Source organism: Pteropus medius, unplaced genomic scaffold (genome assembly GCF_902729225.1).
Source record: "Pteropus medius unplaced genomic scaffold, Ma_sr-lr_union100, whole genome shotgun sequence".
Taxonomy (NCBI): Eukaryota; Metazoa; Chordata; class Mammalia; order Chiroptera; family Pteropodidae; genus Pteropus; species Pteropus medius.
The window spans coordinates 27,869,863-27,891,544 of record NW_024354502.1 but is presented as its reverse complement, the minus strand read 5'-3'; the positions used below and the strand labels follow the sequence as shown (position 1 = coordinate 27,891,544).

General features: G+C 36.6%; 1 protein-coding gene across 2 annotated transcripts; it reads right to left on the bottom strand.

The window, feature by feature from the left end:
- Positions 1-635: 635 nt before the first annotated feature.
- ASH2L (ASH2 like, histone lysine methyltransferase complex subunit) lies at positions 636-21,668 on the bottom strand. Of its 2 annotated transcripts, none has more exons than XM_039853792.1 (16): positions 21,441-21,668; positions 20,711-20,777; positions 20,445-20,590; positions 18,470-18,558; positions 18,099-18,193; positions 15,159-15,254; positions 14,427-14,522; positions 13,489-13,564; positions 11,204-11,297; positions 10,476-10,693; positions 5,493-5,660; positions 5,018-5,211; positions 3,691-3,783; positions 2,187-2,285; positions 1,500-1,559; positions 636-1,397 (listed from the first exon to the last, which is right to left on the bottom strand). In XM_039853792.1, the coding sequence occupies exons 1-16, from the start codon at positions 21,626-21,628 to the stop codon at positions 1,290-1,292; spliced, it is 1,887 nt and encodes a 628-aa protein (XP_039709726.1). In that variant the 5' UTR covers positions 21,629-21,668; the 3' UTR covers positions 636-1,289. The 2 variants fall into 2 exon arrangements, with proteins under 2 accessions (XP_039709726.1, XP_039709727.1); XM_039853793.1 differs by lacking the exon at positions 21,441-21,668 and adding an exon at positions 21,224-21,349.
- Positions 21,669-21,682: the final 14 nt, after the last annotated feature.

Genomic DNA, 21,682 nt, shown 5'->3' with positions numbered 1-21,682 from the left:
AAAACAAAGAGCCTGGGTGATTTGTTAGGAAACAAATATGTTAGTCTAAGCTACTGTGTGAAGACACCAATAGTTACTTGAAATTTGGGAAATTTCTTAATATGGTCATTCTTGGCAATCTATTACCTACTTTGCAGTGAACCACTCTACTTATTAACCTAGGTAAAAAGTTATATGTGGGAGAGTCTTTGGGGCTATCCTGGGAGGGCTGCATTGCCACTGACATATTAAAAAAAAGGGAGACAGGGAAGCCACAAAGGGACCCCCAAGGAAAGGCTCATTCTTATATTCTAGTTTTTAGCATTCTGAAAACTGCCCTTTAACCATCAGCTATTACCAAGGAAGATAATAAGCAAGGCAGGAAAACAATCTGCACATATTAACATACGTGTTCAAAGAGAGGAACTGGAGGGAGTCATTAACCTTTTAACTCTTGTTCACCTCCCTGAGAGTCTCATTTTCACAGGATAAAGAATGTGGTTGTGTTGGCTGGAGAGAAGGGAAGCAGTAGGAGAGAGGCTGAGATACGAATCAGAAACCTGTCTCTTTCCTTCAGTGCTGGCTCCCATTCTTGACACTGCCCACATTTCTGACACTGTCACCAAGAGGAACTCAACTGAAAGGGAAGCAAAGTGCCACACATACTTGAACACAAGTTTTATTTGGGAAGAATTCCTAATTGTTAAAGCTGCAAGCGAGTTCCTTTCACAATTATAGTTCTAGAGCCCTAGTAGTTTCAGAGATCCCAGTGTTCCAAAGTATATTTCAAAATTAATAATAAAAACAATCGCACACCAAAAGAAAAGAGCTCTTAAGATTGGTTTGGAATGTACAGCCACTGCTTTCAATTGTTCTCAAAAACAGGCCCACCACTTCCTTGGAGATCAGGCTGGATGGAGTCAATGCCCACACACACAAAAAACTCTTCAAATAAGTTAGCTACTTGGACAAGATTATACATTCCTTAAAAAATACAGTAAGACAGTAAGTCCCAGTGGATGGGTACATGGCACAGCACCAGTTTCACAAGGACCTGCTGGGATCCTAGGGCCAGCAGTTGTTGGCATATGGCACACAAAAATAAAAGCAGTCACCAGAAGCGGGGAGAGTGTTGAAGGGCAGGGAGTGTCTCCCAGTCCTACTCAGTCTTTTAACTTGCTAACAGCAGAGACTGTGTTCTGCAGGATCTTTGGGATAATATTTGAGACAGTTAAAAAAGCAAACAAAAAAAGAAATCCCCCAATACTATTCCCCAGAAAGTCCACATCTGCAAATGGAGAGCGACCTGGTCAGGGTTCCCATGGGGGACTCCGCCTCCCATCCACTTCTGTTTCCACGTGATATAAGACATCAGCCAGAGTATGTTCTACGACAGCGCCCCAGCCCATGTCACTCATCTGTGGGAGGAACAAGAAATATGGGAATCAGGTGATTAGAATAACTATAGCAATTAATGAAGATGGTGAAGATGCGTGTGGACATTTTTAATTGTTACTCACAGGGTGGTAAGTGAGATCCTTTGGAGGATACTTGAAGCACGGTCCAAAGTTAATGGAAACCTGGGATAAATTCAATTCAAGCAGACATAAAAAACAAAAGAAGAATATATAAAAAAGTTAATGGGACATTTTTCTCTTTAAAGGTAGCTGTGATATTCAGAGTATAACTGGAACAAATGATATATATTAATAATGCTAAGAGTGGCCAACACCTTAATGTGCATAATGTCCATCAAGAATTAGGTTAATAAAAGACTTGTGTTGATTTCTGTTTATAACCTAAAGATTTCCTTATTTTATTTCCATGGTGGCTAACTGACAGACTAATCATTTTTTTTTTAAATCAAGTTACAAACTGATGGTGGGTTATCATAACATGTAACACCAAATTGATTTATGTACATACATACTTCCTATCTTTTATATTGAACAATAACATTTACAATACAGTACATTCAAAGGACAAGTATGGGGCACAGGAATTTCAAGATCTTAACCTATCTAAGCAAAAAACTTCCCCAAACACCCAACTGTTTCTTGAACAAACAGTTAACAGTTGGAAAACATTATTATTTCACTCTTAGGCTATTCAGATTTCTTTTTAGAACTCAGTCAATGGCTCTTTCATCACAATCATTCACTTATTTCCCTCAAGTTCTGTTCACAGAATGAACAGATGATACATACCGTGCAGCTCTTGTATAGTGAGATGGCCGGAAAGTAAACCCCCTCAAAAATGTCTTTGTAAGCCACACCTTGATTGACACCATTTTTATAAAATATTATCTGAAACAAAACCATGGTTTTACTTTAGAATTTAGAAACAGAACAAACTAAAAAAGAACTCACCCGGAGAAATTTCTTTTAGAAATTCTGCCAGGATATTGGTAATAATGTATTCCAAGAATAGCATATAGCTCATGTAATAACATCTTATATAATCATATTTATATGCACTACTCTAGTTTGTCCTCGGGTTTATTTAGTTTCTGCATTCCTATGCTACTTATACCAAACAGTTCTACTTTCTATCATTCATTATACTATATTTATAAAAAGCATTTGGTCTACTGATTCCTTGGAACTATAACTGTTTACGCTTATTTGTTCCCTTCCCTTTGCATCAAGTTTTCACTTCTGCATTTCTACTTCGAAAATCTCTTAGGATATTCTGTCACTTTCTGAATCCTCATTTTCTTTGTCCTTTATTTCCCAAAACTACCCAATATTCTCTCTTAACCACTACATATGGACTTCGGAAAAGGTTCCTTATCTTGAAGTAACTTTGTCTCTTCTTCCCAGCAAGAGCTATCTTCTCCCTGGCTATACATTAAGTCCTCACTTAACGCCGTCAAAAGGTTCTTGGAACTGTGGTGAAACGAAATGTATTGAAATCAATTTTACCATAGGCTAACTGACATAAATAAGAGTTAATTTCCTATAGCATCTCATCAATGTTATAACCAAATGATGTTATTTGAGGACCTGCTGTATTTTATGGCTATATCATCCTTTGGTCTATTAACTGCTTCCCTTCACTATTTTTTTCCTAAAACAACTAGAACCCTGGTTTTTTTCCCCTCCTATATTAGCTTCTATTACTATTACAGGTTGCTTCACAGGATTTTTATGGAAAAATGTTTGCAGCCCAGAACTTTCTTCCTTCCCTTCTTCTATTTTTGGCCCTTGCAGCTGGTCCAGATGTGTCGGCCCTTCTTTGACTATGCTATGACCTTGGGCAGAAATGTTTCCAGTAACTCTCGGAAAGGGAAGTAGGGAAAGCTCTGGAGGACAATGAATGAGCCATTACAGCTCTGGCAGCCTCTGAGTCACATGACAAGGTTTCCTCCTCTCCTATTCCAGTGTTCCTCCCTCTAATAAAAGAATAAATATCTCTGATTTGCTTCCTCAATCACTCGTAGATTTCCTTATTAGACCACTGTTTTTACCTTTTCTCTATGGAGTGTTCCTGAAAGAACCTGGTCATCCCTCTAATAGCAGCAGCATGTTATCATATAAAGAACACAAACACAACAGGCAAAGAATGAGCTTACTCTGCTGCTAGCAAACTGTGTTATCAGAAAATCCCTTCATTCTCCTTTGGGTCTCCTTTTCCTTACTTTTATGATTAGACAGTTGACCTCAATCTTCAAGGTCGTATAGTTCTGACGTTTTTGAGACCATGACTCACCTCACTATGGGGAGTCTGCTTTAGACTCTTCTCCGCTTTATCCACAAAGTCTTTCTCCTCAAAATACAAGTAACTCTTGAACTTTATCAAAGCCTTGAAAACCAAGAGAGAAAGAGACTCAATGAAGCATCAGCTACATCACACAAACAGCAGAATCATGTGCTCTGTAAAAGAAATTAAGTCTCTGTGGAGTTAGCTTTGTGAGATTTTGAACTCACGTGCTTCTTAAAGAGTACCAGATGGCACATTTGTTAAACATTTTCAAAAAAGGCCTTTATGATGTGAGGAAACATACATATAAATACATATATACTCTCACTACAACAAAATTGGAACAACTAAAATTCTCATATACTGTTAGTAGAAATGGAAAGTCTGATAATTTCTTATAAAACTAAATACATAACTACTCTATGTATATCTACTTCTAGGTATTGACCCAAAAGAAATAAAAACATGTTTACAAAGAGATTTGTTCAAGAATGTTCATAACAACTTTATTCCTAACAGCCTCAACCTTGAAAATAGCCCAAGTGTCAACGAGAAAATGGGCATGTTATATATTAATTATATTTCAATAAAGCTGAAAAAAATAGGAAAATGGATAAACAAACTGCAGTATAGTTATACAATGGAATACTACTCTGTAGTAAAAAGCAAACTACAAGTACATGCAACAACATGGATGAACCTCAGAAACATCAGGCCAAACAGTAAAAGCCAGATACAAAGACTACATACTGCATGGTTCCACTTATATAAGACCAAGAACAAGAAAAATCTACAGAACAGAATTATGATGGGAAAAACTATTTTAAACCACAGTTGCCTCTATGGAGGTGGGAGTGGTGGTCAACTGGGAAAGGACATGAGGGACTTTCTGCCGTGATGATAGATTCTATGTCTCGATAGGGGTTTGAGTCAAATTAAAAACTCAATGAATGTACACTTAAAATTTGGACATTTAATTTTACATAAACTTTATGTTAAAAAAAAAAAAAACCTAAAAAGAGGTTGAACTTTAGCTAATGATGTGCATCTTGAAGAACTTAAGGGGGAGTGTACTGAGGTCTGCAATATCTTTGAAGTGCATTTAAAAAAGATGGATGGATGGGTGGGTGGAAGAATAAATGGGTAACATGTTAATGGTAGAATCTAGGTGATGGGTATTTGGACGCTGACTTTTAAATTCTTTCAACTTTGTTATGTCTGAAAATTTTCATAATGAAATGTTGGAAAATATATGAATGGTGGATCAGCATCACAAAAGGCCATAGCTGCAGGTATTGGCTGCCACAGGTCTTCAAATCCAGGAGGACAAACTTACCTTATCTTTATAAGTATCAGGCAGTGACTTGGCTGTCTCTGTGTCTTCAGGAAGATTAATATAGAATCCCAGGACGTCTCCCTGTCCATAGCCAGAAGAGTAGTGTTTGCCAATAGACTGGTGGAATTTGGTTCCTTTTTTGCTCCGCCAAGAATAGCTAAATTTATCATAACCTAAGGGAGCCTGAAGGTTGCCTGTCTCAATAAAAAGATACATAGGAAATCAGAAGACCTCAACTCAATTCTGGTTTGCTAGATTCTACTCCCTTTTCTGGAGGGGTCAATTTTATAAAATTGCTAACAAACTATTTCTCACAAACAGAGTTATAAAAATATTCCAAGAACTGCAAACTACCTAACCCCTCAGAAATGGAATTTTATGCTCACAGTTTGGGAAGACCAAAGGCTGTAAAGCTCAGCCAGATGGTCTATTCCTTTCTACTTGCTTCAATGTCCATACTATAGCTCGAGCTTACCTAATGGCTGAGACCAACCCAGTCTAGCAGCAGTGTCTGGCGGCATCTCATCCACCGTGATTTCAAAGTACCAGGCACCTTTCCGTACCCCATGAGACGCCCGCACCATAGAGTAGCCCTTCTCTCCAACCACAGTCAGCCGGTCATCAGAGATCTTTAACTGAGGAGCTGTGGTGATAGAAAAAATAAAGGCCTGCAACTTATTTGAGGTACTTGGAGACAACTGCCACAAAAACACGAGTCCCTTAAACTCCAGTAAAACAAAATGAAATATCAGGTCAAGAATTGGAAATATTAGTTCAGGAGTTTAAAAATCTCCACTTAAGATACAGATGAAAAGAGAGAGAAAGAAAAAGAAAGTTGTTAGGTAATCTAGCTTTTATTACATGTGATTATATTTAAGAGGACAAGTTAAAATTAATTATACTGTCTACTCTCTCAAAAACAACAGACCAGTTGTCATGTGTTTGGATCCTGATTTGAATAAATCATCCTTTAAGACTTTTTGAAACAATTTCAGACATTCGAAGAGTCCTCACTCAGCTTCCTCAAATGTTAACACCATCTATAACCACGATGTAATTATCAAAACCAGAAAACTAACATTAATACAATCTTATTAACTAGTCAAGAGATGATCTTCAAATTAAGCCAATTATCCACATAATATCCCTTTTCTGGTCTAATCCAAGATCCTACAATTCATTTAGTTGTCATGTCTCCTTAGTCTCTTTCAATCTGGGACAGTTCCTCAAGCCTTTCATGACAGTGACATTTTGAAGAGTACTGGTCACTTTAGTTTGTAGAATATCACTCACTTTGGTTTGTCTGACGTTTCTTCTTGTTTAAGTCCGGGTTATGCCTTTTTGTCAGGAACAACGCAGAAGTGATGCTGTGGCTCTCAGTGCATCATATAAGGAAGCACTGATGTCAAAATAGTGATGTTAAACTTTGATCACTTGGTTAAGGCCATTTTGGAAATAGATCCTCCAGTCCCGTCAAGTTTCCAGAGACAGTAGCCCCAGCTAGGAGATTGACTGCAACCTCATGAGTTTTTCTAAACCAGAACACATAACTAAGCTGCTCCCAGATTCCTGACCCTCAGAAACTGTGGGAGATAATAATAAACATTTGTAGTTTTAGACTCTTAAGTTTTATGGTACTTTGTTATACAGCATTAGCTTACTAACACAAGGAGAATGTCTTTGGTTGTAAGAGATACACAATAAAATTCTCGAAGGTCAGAGGGCATCATGACAACTTACTCTCAAACGATTCAGATAAGTTTTCTACTGTTCTTACCACCTTTTTATAAGTCTGAGATTATTTCAAAATAAAAAGTTTAAAGAACACAATATAGATTTATCATTAATTTTTATAAGGCTCCGCATAAATAGCAGGCTGTCACTGCTATACTACGTATCAAGTTAAAGGCCAGTTCTTACTTTTTTTTTCATCTCTAGAATTACAGCTATTATGTATAGTGAAATAAGACAAGTCTCACTTCTTAAATCCAGAAGTCACTTATTTGGCCCTTCCCAACTTTCAAAGTATGCTTGTCATCGACATGAGCCAAGCAAATCCATATATAATGGACTTTATACCACGGGATTACATTACTTCAAACAATAAGCATCAATACAAGTGTTAGTTTTTAGCATTAAACCAAGAAATAATAGGCTTCCAAATGTAATAAAAACATGAATCTGTTTAGACCCAATTCAAACAAACAACTGAAAGAGGTATATTTTATTTTCACTTTGAAAAATCTTATACTTTCCAAATTTTGTTAAGTGCTCAGAACTGTGTAAAAGTTAATGTACAATACCACGTTTTAAGGAAAAAAGTTTAAATGTAGGACCTATTACAAAGAAACCCTTCTCAATGGTCAAGGCATTGGCAATTCTACTTTTAATAGAAAAGAATTTTAATCATTTTTGGAAACTTAAATGACACTGGTTTTTTAAGAGCTAAAAATGAGATCTAAAGAGGCATGTTTTTAACAACCATGAAAATGTGAATACGGACCAGGTATTAGATAATTAAGGAATACACCTTAGGTGTGACAATGGCAGTAGTAATGTTTTTAAAAATCCGTGTTAGAGACAAAAACTGAGGCATTTATGGGTTAAAGAATATCTATCTGGAATTTACATTGATACTCTAGAAAAACAAAAATTCATGAACTACATTTCTCTAAAAGTAGTTAAGTTAAATTCACTTTCACACTCTAAAGGATAATGAATGTTATGTTAATAACTGAATAAATTATGTCATTAAAAGAACTACTATATATTAGAGTTTCACATGACAGAAAAAGTCATAAAGTCAAAGAACTGACACACTGGGAGGAAATGTTCACAACACATACCACAGACAAAGGGCTAATATCCCTAATATATAAAGAAACAAAGGACCAAAATCTCAATAGAAAAATGGGAAATAAAAAAACATAATCAGATAATTCATGAGATCTGGACTCTTAAACATGAAAAAATGTTCAAACTCTAAGAAATACAAGTTAAAACAACACTGAGATATTACTTTTCACCTATCAGAAGAGTCAAAATTAAAATATAAGACAACACATTCTTTTGCAAGGCTATGGGAAAACAAACACTTGCTACACTGCTGGTGGGAATGCAAACTGGCACAACCTTCTGAAGGGAAATTTGGCAATATCTAATGAAACTATGTATACACTTACCTTTTGGTCCAGCAATTCCACTTCTAGAAGTCTACCTTGCAAATATACCACCGACAATACAAAAATACACATGCCCATGGTTATTCACTGCCTCTTTGTTTGTGACTGCAAAATACTGGAAACACTCTAAATGCCCATACGAATAAACTATGTACATCCAGATAATGGAGCATCATGAAGCTAAAAACAGAAACAAAAAAGAAAGGATGATCTCTTTGAACTGGTCTGGAGTAACTGCATGAAGCAAAATGCAAGAGTTTCTATAGTATGCTGCTCTTCATGTATGAAAAAAGAAGATAAAAAGAAATATACATGTATCTGCTCATCTGTGCAGAAGAAATACAGGAAGGGCAAACTAGAAACTAAAGAGATTGGTTACCTATAGGGCATGAGTAAGAAAATGGTGGAAAAAAGGGGAGGAAGGAAGAGGGTGTATGTGGTGGGTGAGGAGGTGGTGACATGTTGAGTAAACCTTTCTGTACGACTCTAACTCTCAAAACCATAGAAATGTTTCCCACGCTGGAGATGTGGGAGAACCCTAAATCAAAATGACATACAAACAATAACAAATGAACCTAACACTATTAAAAATGAAAAACACAACAACACTGAAGGAGGTGGGAAACAAAAGAACTAATCCAAGTTAACAGTATCTTAATGGGACACTGCAAGGCTAAAGACAAAAAGCTGTACATAAATGCTATCATCTAGTTAGTGAATGTTTCTCAAAGGAGACAGCAATTCTGAAGCTACTTTATGTGCATATTAGAACTGAACAAACAATACACTGCAGACATTTAGAGTTAAGTCTCTTTCTTTGGAGAAAGTTGTTACAAATAAAGAAAGGTGGAAAGACGGAACAAACTTGCAGTATCTGACTGGAATCTACAGTATCAGTGTAAACTTAGTATAGCCACATGTGTACAAGTCAGCCAGTATGTGTATGTACATTTCCTACCTCTGCCCACTGCCAGAGTCTAGAAGCGACACCCAGTGACAGTGAGCATACCTAACAGTCTAATTTTCAAATACTATTCTCAAATCAAAGGAGCCAGGGCTCATGGAGAAGTAGCTGTTACTTGGCTTGGAGCATGGAAAATACCAGATGAGCTAGAAACATCTTTTAATACCAGAAAGTAAGGAAGTGAGAGTGACAGACAGTGAGAGAGAGAGAGAGAGAGAGAGAGAGAGAGAGAGAGATGAGGTTTATCAAAAGAACACAGGAACCAGCCTATTCAAGGTGCTCCTAATGGCCGAGATGGAATAATTTGAGCAACAAAATAAAGTATATCCCACAGAATAAGAATAAGATAATATCTATGAGTCCACACTGATATAAATAATCGAGCAAATAATAAATGGAAATGGGAAGGAAGAAATAAAAAATCATCAGGCAAACACCACATTAATAATTGTTGTAGACAAGGTCCACTGATGGATGCTAAAATTAGTGGGTAAAACTTTTATAGAGAAACAATTTATCTGCATAGCCTGAAAGTATCTTTCTCCAAGATATTTATTAACTACAAAGGGAAAGATGGTAGAAAAAGCCAGCAGAAACCACCTTAACCAAATGATCACGGTCAATATAACAATAAGAAAACACTGACATCATGAACTCCACGAGATGATATGCTGAAGACTCATTTCTGTAGTGTTTTTCAAAAAAATGCAAAACTTCTGTCCAATCATGAAAAAGAGAGAACCTCACTGAGAAACATTTCGCAAAGTAATTGATTAATATATTTAAAAAGTGTCCTGGTCATGAAAGACAAGCAAGGACTGAGGAACAACTGGAGACTGCAAGAGACTAAGGAGAAAATAACTAAATGCAATATGAAGTCCTAGAAAAGAGGCATTGGTGGGAAAACTTGTGAAATGTAAATAAAGTCTTCAGCTTCATTAATAGAATTTACCAACGTTAACTTCATGATTTTGATAATTATACCTGGTTGCATAAGATGTTACCATTAGGAAAAGCTTGATGGGTAGATGGAAACTCTTATTTCTGCAACTTTACTGTAAGCTTAAAATTAGTTTAAAATAGAAAGCTTTACTAAACCATATATGCAAATGGCTAGAGCTTATAGGAAGACACAAAGAAGGAAATTACTTCTTGTACATTCTGGCTAAGTCTACAGATGGCAGGGGGGCAGGGCAGGGAGTGAAGGAATAGTTACAGACTGATATGTATATCTAACTCTAGACTGATCAAAAATGATGACAGTAGTTCAGGGTAACGCTAGGTCCAAGATGAACATTATTACCTTACATACCTCGATCATGTAAGGCTAACAAAACCCGTTCATACAAGCAGGCTCTGTAGAGGTCTCCAGGAATAGGTTTTCCTGCCCAGCAGTCAAGTTCAAGCTTCTCAGGGTCAGGGGCGTGGGGGTCAGGTTCAGCTAGAATATACCGATAGCCATCTTTGTTGAATGGGTGTTCCAATGGGTAGCCATGAGGGGGAAGGCGCTGAGCAGAAAACAAAGGGTCACTGTAGAAAGGAAAAAATAAAATCAAGAAACTAAAACCCCTTCTAGCTCAATTGCCTTCAATTCTGTTAAGAAAGGCCTCTGATTTATTAGGTTACAGCTGGAACACAAACGACTTCACAAATGCTTTTCATTACTCAACCAGATCATTCTGCCCTCTGCAGGTAAAACAGGGAAATGAAAAGGATTCACTTCAATATTGGTTTCACGCCCTCTTTCCCCCACATCCAGCCTTTCTCAAGATGCCTTACTAGAACTTTACTCCCCTGGTAAATCAACAGAGTGGTGCCCTGGGGCTAGTTTATGTAGTATTAAGTTTATAAAATAGAGTATCTAGCCCAGGGTTATTGTATCTCTCAAGTGCTCAAGATTTGAGAAGAATGGACAGGCTTCTTAAAGCTCCAGACATTTGAACTACTGAAGAGTATTGGCTTTTTTCCCACTGACATGGGCTTTGCTAGTGCCAAAGAATATCCTATTAGCTGTGAAAGGGGTGGGAGTGTTCTGCCCACCTCCGGGCCTTCTTGGTGGTCCCTGTGGTCCCTCCATCTTGCTGTTTGCGCTTAGCTCCTCTTCCTTTTCCACTGCTTCCTGCTGCAATTCCCCCTTTGAACAGAAGGCAGATCATTTTCAATGAAATGAGCTATGTTATAACACCATGTGGATACTCAAATTCCATGGGGACTAACACTCTCAATGTGCATTTGTGTAACACCATAGGAGGATTTCCTTCCCGAAAGCATACTAGATTTCACCCTCGTTCTCAATGAATCTGTTGAGCGTCTCACAGCCCAGAACACTGGGTTCTGGCAGTAAGCTCAAATGAACTTGTGCTATATTTTCAACCTTCCTTTCTTAGTGAACTGCAACTACTAGTACATTTTCTGAGGATGTGACACAAATGCATTTTCACTCATTCAGATTCCAAATACCACAGCTAAAAACAATTGCAAAGATTAAGTTTTTGTCTACCCAAGTCAATAAACAAACATCCATTAAGAGAGAATATCCTCACTGTAAGTAGATGTTCACTTGCTTGAACTACATATGATCTATATTTCATAAACATAATAAAGGCACGATATTTGCAAAAGCACTTAACTTGAATATCCAACAAGACAAAAGTACATCAGACATGGAAAACAAAAACAGAAGTACTGAAAAGGTGTTTCTCTCCAGTGTTGCTAAGTATCCACTGTGGTTGTGCATGATACAAGAAAGAAAGGCAGCTTTAAATTTAGTAGACAATTTTTACAACAATTATTAGGATTGTGCCAATGTATACAATTCAGGTTAGACTAACGTGCTTATAGAATTAAGAGCAAATATCAATAGATAATTTACATAATTTTAAAAAATTAGCTACATACTAAGGCCACAAGGAATACTACCTTGTGTATTTCTGAAACAGGTACTTTGAAATTTTTGTCATTCCTCTCAATTAGTTTGTTTTCCTATCTTCCAGAAAATGCCGCTGAACTGCAGGAAAACACCTTTATGTAAAGAACTGCATAGAGTACTGTATCTTAATTTAGGGCAAGCTTGAAAATTACCAGCAGTTCTGCTGTAATAAAAAGGATCAAGACGTTGAGGGCAGGTCATATTCTGCAAATACAGGACCAGATTTATGCAGAACTTCCTTTTATGAACATATCAGATGTTATTCCTATTTCTTATAAAAGATTTAATGTCAAACTGTTGCAATATCAATATCTCTAGTTTGATATTCTTAATCAAAAAACTGAAGTTTTTACTGTCATTTACATTTCAATTATTTTTAAGAGAGAACTTTTAGCTCCATGTTAAACAAAATAAGCAATACTAAGGGAACTGCTGGCCATGTTAGGCAGAATATGACAATGTACAAGCTTTTAATTACTAACATTAAACTGGAACTACTGTTTCATATTAAGTGCTATTGCCACCATTTTCACAATGCTTTAAAAATTTAATTTAGTTTTAGCTTCTACCACAACTCAGCAAAAAAGCATTTTCCAAACCACAAAAATACTTAAGTCTGAGAGGCTGAAAGAAGACAGAGGAGGAATTCACCTCCAAAAGAGGCTCCACCTGTAAGAACAGAAGTGGTACCATGTATTTGTCAAATTTTAACAATTAAAAGAGGAAAATAATGGTGTAAAAAGATAAACAATACACTTAGCTATTTCCAATCCTAGAATATTAATAAGAGAAAATGATTACATATTTAAGATGCTGCCATTCCGAAAAACAAGTTAATGATGTCAGATGAACAACTAGCTAGCTACCACCCAGCAACCCCACTCTCATTAGATCACCATTAGTAATGAAGGGCATTCTTGCTACTAGATCGGTTACTGACAGAAAAAGCATGCTACCGTGGGTGATCTATACAGAAGTGCTGCTATGTGAATAAGCTGAAGTTTTGGGGCAAGAAAATGAGAAGATGGTCATAGGAAGTTTGTTAATTAACAGCTGAATTAATGAAAAAGAGTAGAGAGCAACTGAATCTAAATTAAGTGTCAGTTATGAAGATACAGATGGGGAATCTAATATAAACACAGTAAACCTGACCTTAAAATTGTACATTATTTTATGCTACATGTTTCACTTAAGACTAAACTGTGATGTAAAGTGACAAAAAGTTCTCTACTACCATCCATCAAATCCTTGGCTAGCTCCTAAAAACTGAGTTTGGGACCTTAAGGCATCTTATTAAATGTCCAGTTAAGAGCCAACCCAAAGAATGCCCAATTCTAGGCACATTTGGATTCAACAGCTTACAAGTATTTCATCAATGAGACACTGAAACACTTACCATTTAGATTCCCACTGGTAGACACGGCACTGCTTTGTTTTTGGTTGTCATAAGCAGGACCGATGTTACTAAGATCCTAGAGAGAAAAACACTCAATTATGAAGGGAGGCTATAAAATAAAACCAATCTAGGTGCTCAAGAAAAACAATGACAACAAAAAACCGAGAAATAAAACTGACAATCCTAGAGTCTGAAACTTGCAGGGGTCCCAAACTTGGATGCTTCAGGATTAGCAAGTAACAAGTAAGGCCAAAGTGGTTTGAGAATGGCGATGAATGGCAATGTAGGGAGGCGGGTGGCAATGGCCAACTGAAAGTGCTTAAGCCCCTTATACTCAGTATTCAGCTCCTTGGTGGAATTCAGGCCCAGTGTAATCAGATGTTTCCATTTTACAAGAAAAAACTGAAACTTGAATTTCTGTGTGAAATACTGAATTTTCAATGCTGGCAAATTAAACATTTTAAAGTACAGCTAAAAGATTTGACCTTCTGAGATGCCAACTGTGACCCTTGCCATTAAACAAAGTAGAAATTTTCTTTTTCTTCATGTTATGCCAGTTATGAAAAATTCTTCGCAATATTTTTTTTTTACAATAATGAATTTTTAAGAGCAAAATTTGAGATGGGAAAAACTAGGAATAAATTGGAATGGTATATTTGTGTTACAAGTGAGGAAACTAAAGTTAAAAAATGTAAGAATAATATGTATAAAGCTATAACATTCTGGGGAGGAGCCACAGCTAAAACACCAGTCTCCTGGTTTGAGTGTTCATTCTTTCCACATGTGGCGATAACCATTTATTTGAAGCCCGCCATAACATGGGCATGTAATGGCAGTGTGTTACATGTGGCAACTATAAAAATGTAAACAAACGTGATTCCCTGTTCCCAAGTGGTCTAAAATCAAAAGGGGAATGGATACAGAGCATATTTATGTACCTGATCCAAAAGTCCAAACTTGGGGTAATCTTCTTCTGGGTCCTTACTCCCAGGATCAGGGTGTTCCTTTACCAAGAATACATCTCTTTCTTTACTCTAAAAAGAGACAGTATTTTAGTATTACTGAAACTTTCATACTTAAAAGAAGTTCTGAATGGATGATCAACCACCAACTCCAATTCCTAAGTATAATCTCCAAAAGACAGTATTCTCTCTCTGATTAGAAAATTAATACATGATCATCAAAAAATTCAAACAACAGAGGATCTTAAAAAAACAAGAGCCAAGTCCTTCATAATCCCCACCTATCCCTTCACTCCACAGAGATAAGCACTGTTGTTGATTTCTCTTCAGGTACTCTTTAATTCTAAGGACAATAATGTTTAGAACAGTGTTATTTGTTGTTTTTTATATCAAAGAAAAAAATATCTTCAATTTCAATATAAAATTATACTTCAAGAGTGCAGTGGACAAGATTTTGGTGTTGTATATAAAACTACCATGGGTGATGTTCACTTAAAACTTAGAAATACCTATCACTCAGAATCATAAGCTAGACACAATATGCAACTTAACACATTTTGTGTAAAAACTATTAAAAGTGACAATTAAATCTAAGATTTAATACTAAGTTCTTCTCAGTTTCTTAGTGATCACATTATTTCAAGAGAAGTTAATTCTTATAAAGAACACTGCCTAAATGCTGAGTCCAGTCGACTTTAGTCTACTTACCATTGTTTTAACAATGTTATTTGGCCAAGTCATTTTCCCAGGTCTCTGTCTGGTCGTCATGCACTCCCAGTATTTATCAATAAATGGTATGATATCCTAATTTTAAAAACAAAATATATTAAAACTTTTATAGTTGGTTTCAAAGTTATGCTCACAAGAAAACTGTAGTATTTTCAAAGACCTTGGCAGAATCAAGAAAAAAAATCCTTGTTTCGTCTTAACCATTGAACAAATATATATTTGTATGCAAACAACATATAGATTGTGGGGAATTTTAAACAAGTATATACAAATCTTAGCGACATGGGGATTACAATTCAGATGGAGGGAAAAGATCCGCCTTCTTCTCTTGGTTGCTATCTGGAAAATGACTACCAAGTTATTCCCTCTCCTGAGTTTCTGTTTCTACCTGCTTAGACATCTCCATCTGGACATTCCACAGGTATCTCAAACTTCTTGTTACTTAAAAGTAAACTTTGTATCTTACCTCACATATCTTCTCTGCAGACTTCTATTCTTGCTCTTAATACTTAGAATCACCTATCGCTCAGAATCAATAAGCTAGACACAGTAGAGTCATCCTTGATTCTTTTCATGCAACTTTCACATCTAACAAGTCACCGAATTAGTTTTAAATTTTCAGAAATTTCTCACTAATCAGGCCTCCTTTTCTATCCCCACTGGTTTGATTGTGCTCCTCACCAGTTCTTGCTTGCATGACTAAAACAGAAGATCTGAACTTGATCTTCTGGTGTCAACTTTCCTCCATTCTAGACCATTTTCCATAGTCCACCAGAGTTAGAGTCTACCACTAACATCTTCCACTAGAGTTAGTACCATGAAAACCAAACCTTTACTAAAAGAAACCAGGATTGAATCAGGAAATGTATAAAGGAAGCCTGGAATATTTTACTGTTCCAGAAAGTAAAAAGAGTTAAAAAACTATGCGGACATATCAAAAAGTTTCAGAAGTCAGCCTAGATGGGGCTACACTAGTCAAATCTGAGCAACAGAAATCCAGGAATCTGAAAACCAGTAGACTAAAAAATCCACAAATCCACAGTGGTAATTAAAAAAAAAAATTCTTTTTTACAGAAGACTTGCAACCAATAAATGTATTGTTTTACAACACTCTATTAACTGATGCAGGCTAGAATAACCAAAGGTTGCTAAAACCACTGCTTGAAAGGATTAGAACAAGACAGTCAAATAATCTCAATGTACAATGCCATTGATTATTTAATAATTACAAAGAAAGAAGGTCTTTACAATGGAGAAATCTGGTGGAAACCTCCTCTTCACCCAAATAGTCAAATTTAGGATCACTAATAATAAAATAAACAAATATCTTATGCCTCTTGATATGATTCATGAAAAAACATGTAATACCTAAATAACATTCTTGCCAAAAAATGTTTCACCTGAACCTAATCACAAGGAAACAATCAGATAAATGCAAACTGGGAACATCATGCTAAACTGCCCAGTTTTTTCAAAAACTTTTACTTCAAAATTTTAAATGTCAGCAGACCAAAAGAAACAAAGATTTTAAAATAAGTAAAGAAACAAAGATTTTAAAATAAGTAAAGAAACTGTTCTAGATTACAGACAAAAGAGACTCTACTAAACAGAATGTATAATCCTTGACCAATCCTGGATGGAGGAAAAAGCTATGAAGGATATTATTAAGACAATAATAATATTGAGAAATAATAATATTGAGAAAACATAAATATATACCACATATAAAAAAATACAAATTGCATATATCAATTGTATTGCATCAACATTAAATTTTTTTATTATGATCACCATATTGTGGTTATGAGAGAATATCGGGTAAAGTATAATAGCTATAACCTAGTCTTATACATCCTAGAGGAAAAAAAATATATATCAGAAGATAAAGCAAATGTAGTAAAATATTAACAACTAGGTGAAGAATAAGCAGATGTTGATTGTACTATTTGAATTTTTCTATATGTTTGAAAAGTTCAAAATAATAATTTGGGAAAAAAACTAAGAAAAAAAACAAGTCTCAATCACAGCACACCTCTAAAGCACTTTTAATGCAGGAAAAAAAAAAAAGGTCAGGAGGAGACCCTCTCTGCTGACTCCTTCAGTTTATAGGATTAAGTACCAGTTTCTGTTTAGTAGAAAAGTCCCTTGCCAAAGTCTGATCCTAACTACATATTGATCTCACTACACATCAAATACCAGTGTCTTTCAAACAGCAGGTCGCAAACATTGGGTTATAAAATCAATTTTTTAGATCAAAACTAGCACTGACTAGAATAGAAAATATCAATGTGAAGAGGGAAAAAAACAGAGGGTAAGCACTGTTAGGTGAAACTTTTGTTTCAGTTTTAAATGAAAGTGGGTAAGTATGAATGTATACTAAGTCACAAAGTAAACTCCATTTTAAAATTTACTTAATTTTCATATTTCTTACCATGAATCATAGTAGGAAGGGCTCATGGATGATTTACTCATCTAATTTCGAATCCTGATTTTTGTCATGCAGTTTTCCAGTTTAATAATAAGATAATTGTTAATAAATAGCATGCATAAACTGCCTTTCCTCAACAAAATCTGTGACTGTCTTTTCTCAACAAAATCTGTGACAGGCATCTATAAAAACAGGTATACTAAGCTAAGAAGGTTCACCTCAAGATCTGATTATTAATTGTGGGCTAGATAGTTATTTGCTTCTATAAAACCAACCAAAACTATTTAAAGATTCATCCTAAAAGCTATGCCAAGTGACATAATGTGCACACACAAGTTAATAAATCACATGAATTAAAAACAAAGTAATAACTGAACCTACAGTCATATGTTCATAAGAATTTAGGGAAAAGTACTTATTGTTGAAGAGTATATATGGAAGTTCCACTTGATTCTTTAGCATAGTTGCAATTACTTGAATTCCATCTCTACCTTATCTTTGGAGAACATGGTTTTCGGATGTTCATCTTGTGTCCGGGACTGCCATGTTAGGTTGGCCAAAGCACTAAGGCACATTTCCTTCAAGTCTATCAAAAACAAAAAGGAAGGAAAAGTTATCTATAATACTATATTATTACCAAAAAAATATTCAACTGTACGGCCTACAAATTAACAACTATAGCAGCAAAAAGTAGTCATCATTTGATCTGAAATGAACAATAACAATTATTCAGAGCAAAAGCCCAATGTAACTTCTACCAGCTTTCAGGCAAAGGTTTCCTGATTTTGCTAAGCCCAAACCCCTTTTCTTTCGAGCTAACTTGAGGACAATCCTTAAGCAGTATTCTAGAGTTTGTTCTTACTTGCTTGCTTCCGGAGGAAATAGGTATTCCCACTATGATGACACACATTGCAGTGAAAACTGTAGTTGGTCATGAAAGGTAGACAAGATCTGTAGAACAGCCAAACTGTACAAATTAGTGAACTTCTGAACACAGACTTCTTTATGAGAAGTAAAACAACAATGAAAGTTAGATAATAATGTTAATTATTAAAATAACTGTATAACTTAAAAAGATCACCAAAATCAAAACAGAGCTTATATTTTTACAATACCTGGATTTTTCTATCACAAATATTTAAAAAGACAGTATCCGCCATAGTGGATAATTCAGAATCTGAAAGGTTCTCACTGGCACCTTGTCCAAGCTAGATTATTAAAAAGAGTCTGCATGCCAGTTGTGAAAGAAGACAAAGTAGTCTCTTTAAATATCTCTATATTTACATATTTCTATTTAAATTATATTTAAATATCTTTCACTATCTCTTTAAAGTGCCAATAACATTAGAAAGGGCAGACAAAATGTACAAAAAGATTAAACTGTAAATAATTATTCAAGAAGATAACACAGAAGTCAAAAAACATTACTTGCCACATTAGCAAATGAATCCTACAGATGATAATTAGTCTATTAGTCTCACTAGGCAGGTTTCTCTTTGACTTTGCTGAAACTAGCTTAAGGTAGCCTCAAAAGAAGATTCCCAAGTATGTGTCCATTGCCACCAAAGAATTAAGAAACATTCTTATGAATATTGAGTTCCTTTATGTTTACTTCTCTCTAGAACCCCTTATGTTAAACAGCCCATTGTGACAAGCTCACTTACAAAAGCAAAGTCTCATACCAGAAGTAGGTAGGTATATAGTTCTTTAATTCAAATACAATTAAGTGGTTAGAGCAGCATTTTTCATACCATGCTACCTTAGTTCCTTCATCTAGTCATAAAACTGTCTCACTCAGATGGGCTTTAAGTATAACTTGTCAAATTCAGGGACAAACTGGTCTCTATCAAAACTCTGAACTGTGATTTGATTCTTCCCTGGATTATACTAAGGTATCTCTCTGGTAAATTTCCTTTCTTAGAGCCTGTCTATCCAAATCAATTCTCTTTGGTAAAAGAGGCCAGATTTTAGGTCTTTTTTAAGTGACCAGATTTCCTTAGCTTGTTTATTTTCCCTACAGATCTTCCCATCAAGACCAAGTCTTTCTTCCTGATCCTTCAGTACTTTTCTTTCTTTTGTAAACATTCTTTCCTAGGTCACCGGTCACATGTTAATTGCAACATTAGCATTTCTAAAACCCACTTTAACTTCTTAACTAAAGCACACAACAAATTATAAAGGTATTTTATCACAATACCACCCAAGGGGATTAATTTAATAATACAGCCATATTTTGAGATAGTCTTGTCTAAATTTACTTGTATAATATGGACCATAAGGAAAACCATAGAGAACCAGCAGTACAATTATCTCCATAGACAATGAGTCAGTAATTGTCCCTTGCTAGCTGTTGATAGGAAACCTTTCATTCTCAATCAGAAAATGATTTTAATTCACTAGAAGAGGTAAAAGATTAGAAATAGGTTTTGCTGAGGAGAGAAAACAGGGACACATAAAGAAGTGAGTTAGAAGCCAAAAGCTAAAAATAGATGGATGGCTCAGGCATGAAGAGGCACTGGTCATATCAAATTTCTGAAACCAAGCATCCTCCACCATGTACACCAACCCTCTTCCCAAAATCCACAACACCCAATACCAACTTTAAATGACACTGTCTCAAATGTATTTATATGTACCTACTAGAGCTGTGCTCTCACTAGGTACAAAACATGCACAGTAAAATAATTCCTGATTCAAATGCTACTACTCACTGAACAAGGGTTAGGAGAAACAGGAAATACTATGCATTTATATTTGCCTACAAACTATTTAACTGTTGAACCTGTTGAGACCTATTTTACAAAGCCATTCTTACAAAGACTACAAAAAATACTCACGAGGTATCTATGCCAAAAGTGTCTGCTGTGAACCATTTTGTACATATCCCACACTGCAACTCTACTTCTCCCAATTGTCGGCCATTCTCTTCATCCACGGAGCCCGCTTGAGTATCCATCACCTCTGAAGTATCACCGGTACCTTCCTGTGTCCACGGAGCAATCAAAGAGTCAAGTTAGTTGACCTGATTATATTTTTGACTCGCTTAAAAACTTGAAACATAAACCCTACTTTGCCCTACAAATATCCAAAAAGAAATACTTACTAGTGTATCTTTTCCATTAGAGGATTCTGTTTCCAAACCACCACTTACATCAACAGAGTTTGCATCTCTATAAGATAATGAAAGCACTCAAGTAAAAATTTTCAAGAGAAACTAACTTCAAAACGCCTATTCTCAAAAAGAATGATTAAAGTACTTCTGATCTTCACTCAGTTTTTTCAGCTAATCCCATTCCCAGGTTCAATGCCCAAGGTTAGGAAGAATGTGGCTCTGACAGATGCAGGCCCATGGGGTACAGGGAAGCCTAATCGGCCCTTAGGATAAATCTACATGGGATGGAATTGGTTTCTGGGGTAGGTTCACACAGGTCCAGCTCTCCCACTCCGTTTCAGAGGGACCGCAACTTCTTCCACTCTGGCAATGCAAAGTGGTTTCTTCTTTGGGATAGTTGGATTCCTGCTAGAAGACTGAGCTTCCAGCTAGAAGACTGAACTACCAGCCCCCTGCCGGGGTGAGAAGGCGGAAGACAGGACAAGAAACTTGGTTCTTACAAACCAAGAAAAGGTGCGGAAAGGGGCGTGTTCTGAGATACAGTTCCGAGTGGACGGGCGGAGCGGCAGGTGGGACTACAGCCCCGTAGGGGGCAGGGCGAGCCGTTGACTGCAGGGCCCAGGTTCGAAGGGGGCGGGCAGGAGGGCTCCTAGGAGCCGCGGGATTCGAAGGTGGGCGGGCCTCCCTCCCGGTGTCCTCCTTCGGCTGCAGGACGTTTTACCCGCTTTCGGCCTCTCCGGAACTGGGCTCCGCTGCTGGAGCAGCAGATGTCCCCTCTCCGGCTAGAGCGGCTGCTACCGCTACCACCGGCTTCGTCTCCACTTCCTCCGTCGCTGTTGCATTTGCGGCCGCTCCCGGGCCAGGTGCTGCACCCACTCCGGGTCCCGGTCCGGTTCCCGCCGCCGCCATCACTGCCGTCTCTTAGACTCCTCGCGAGAATACTATCTCCGTCTCGCGCGAGTT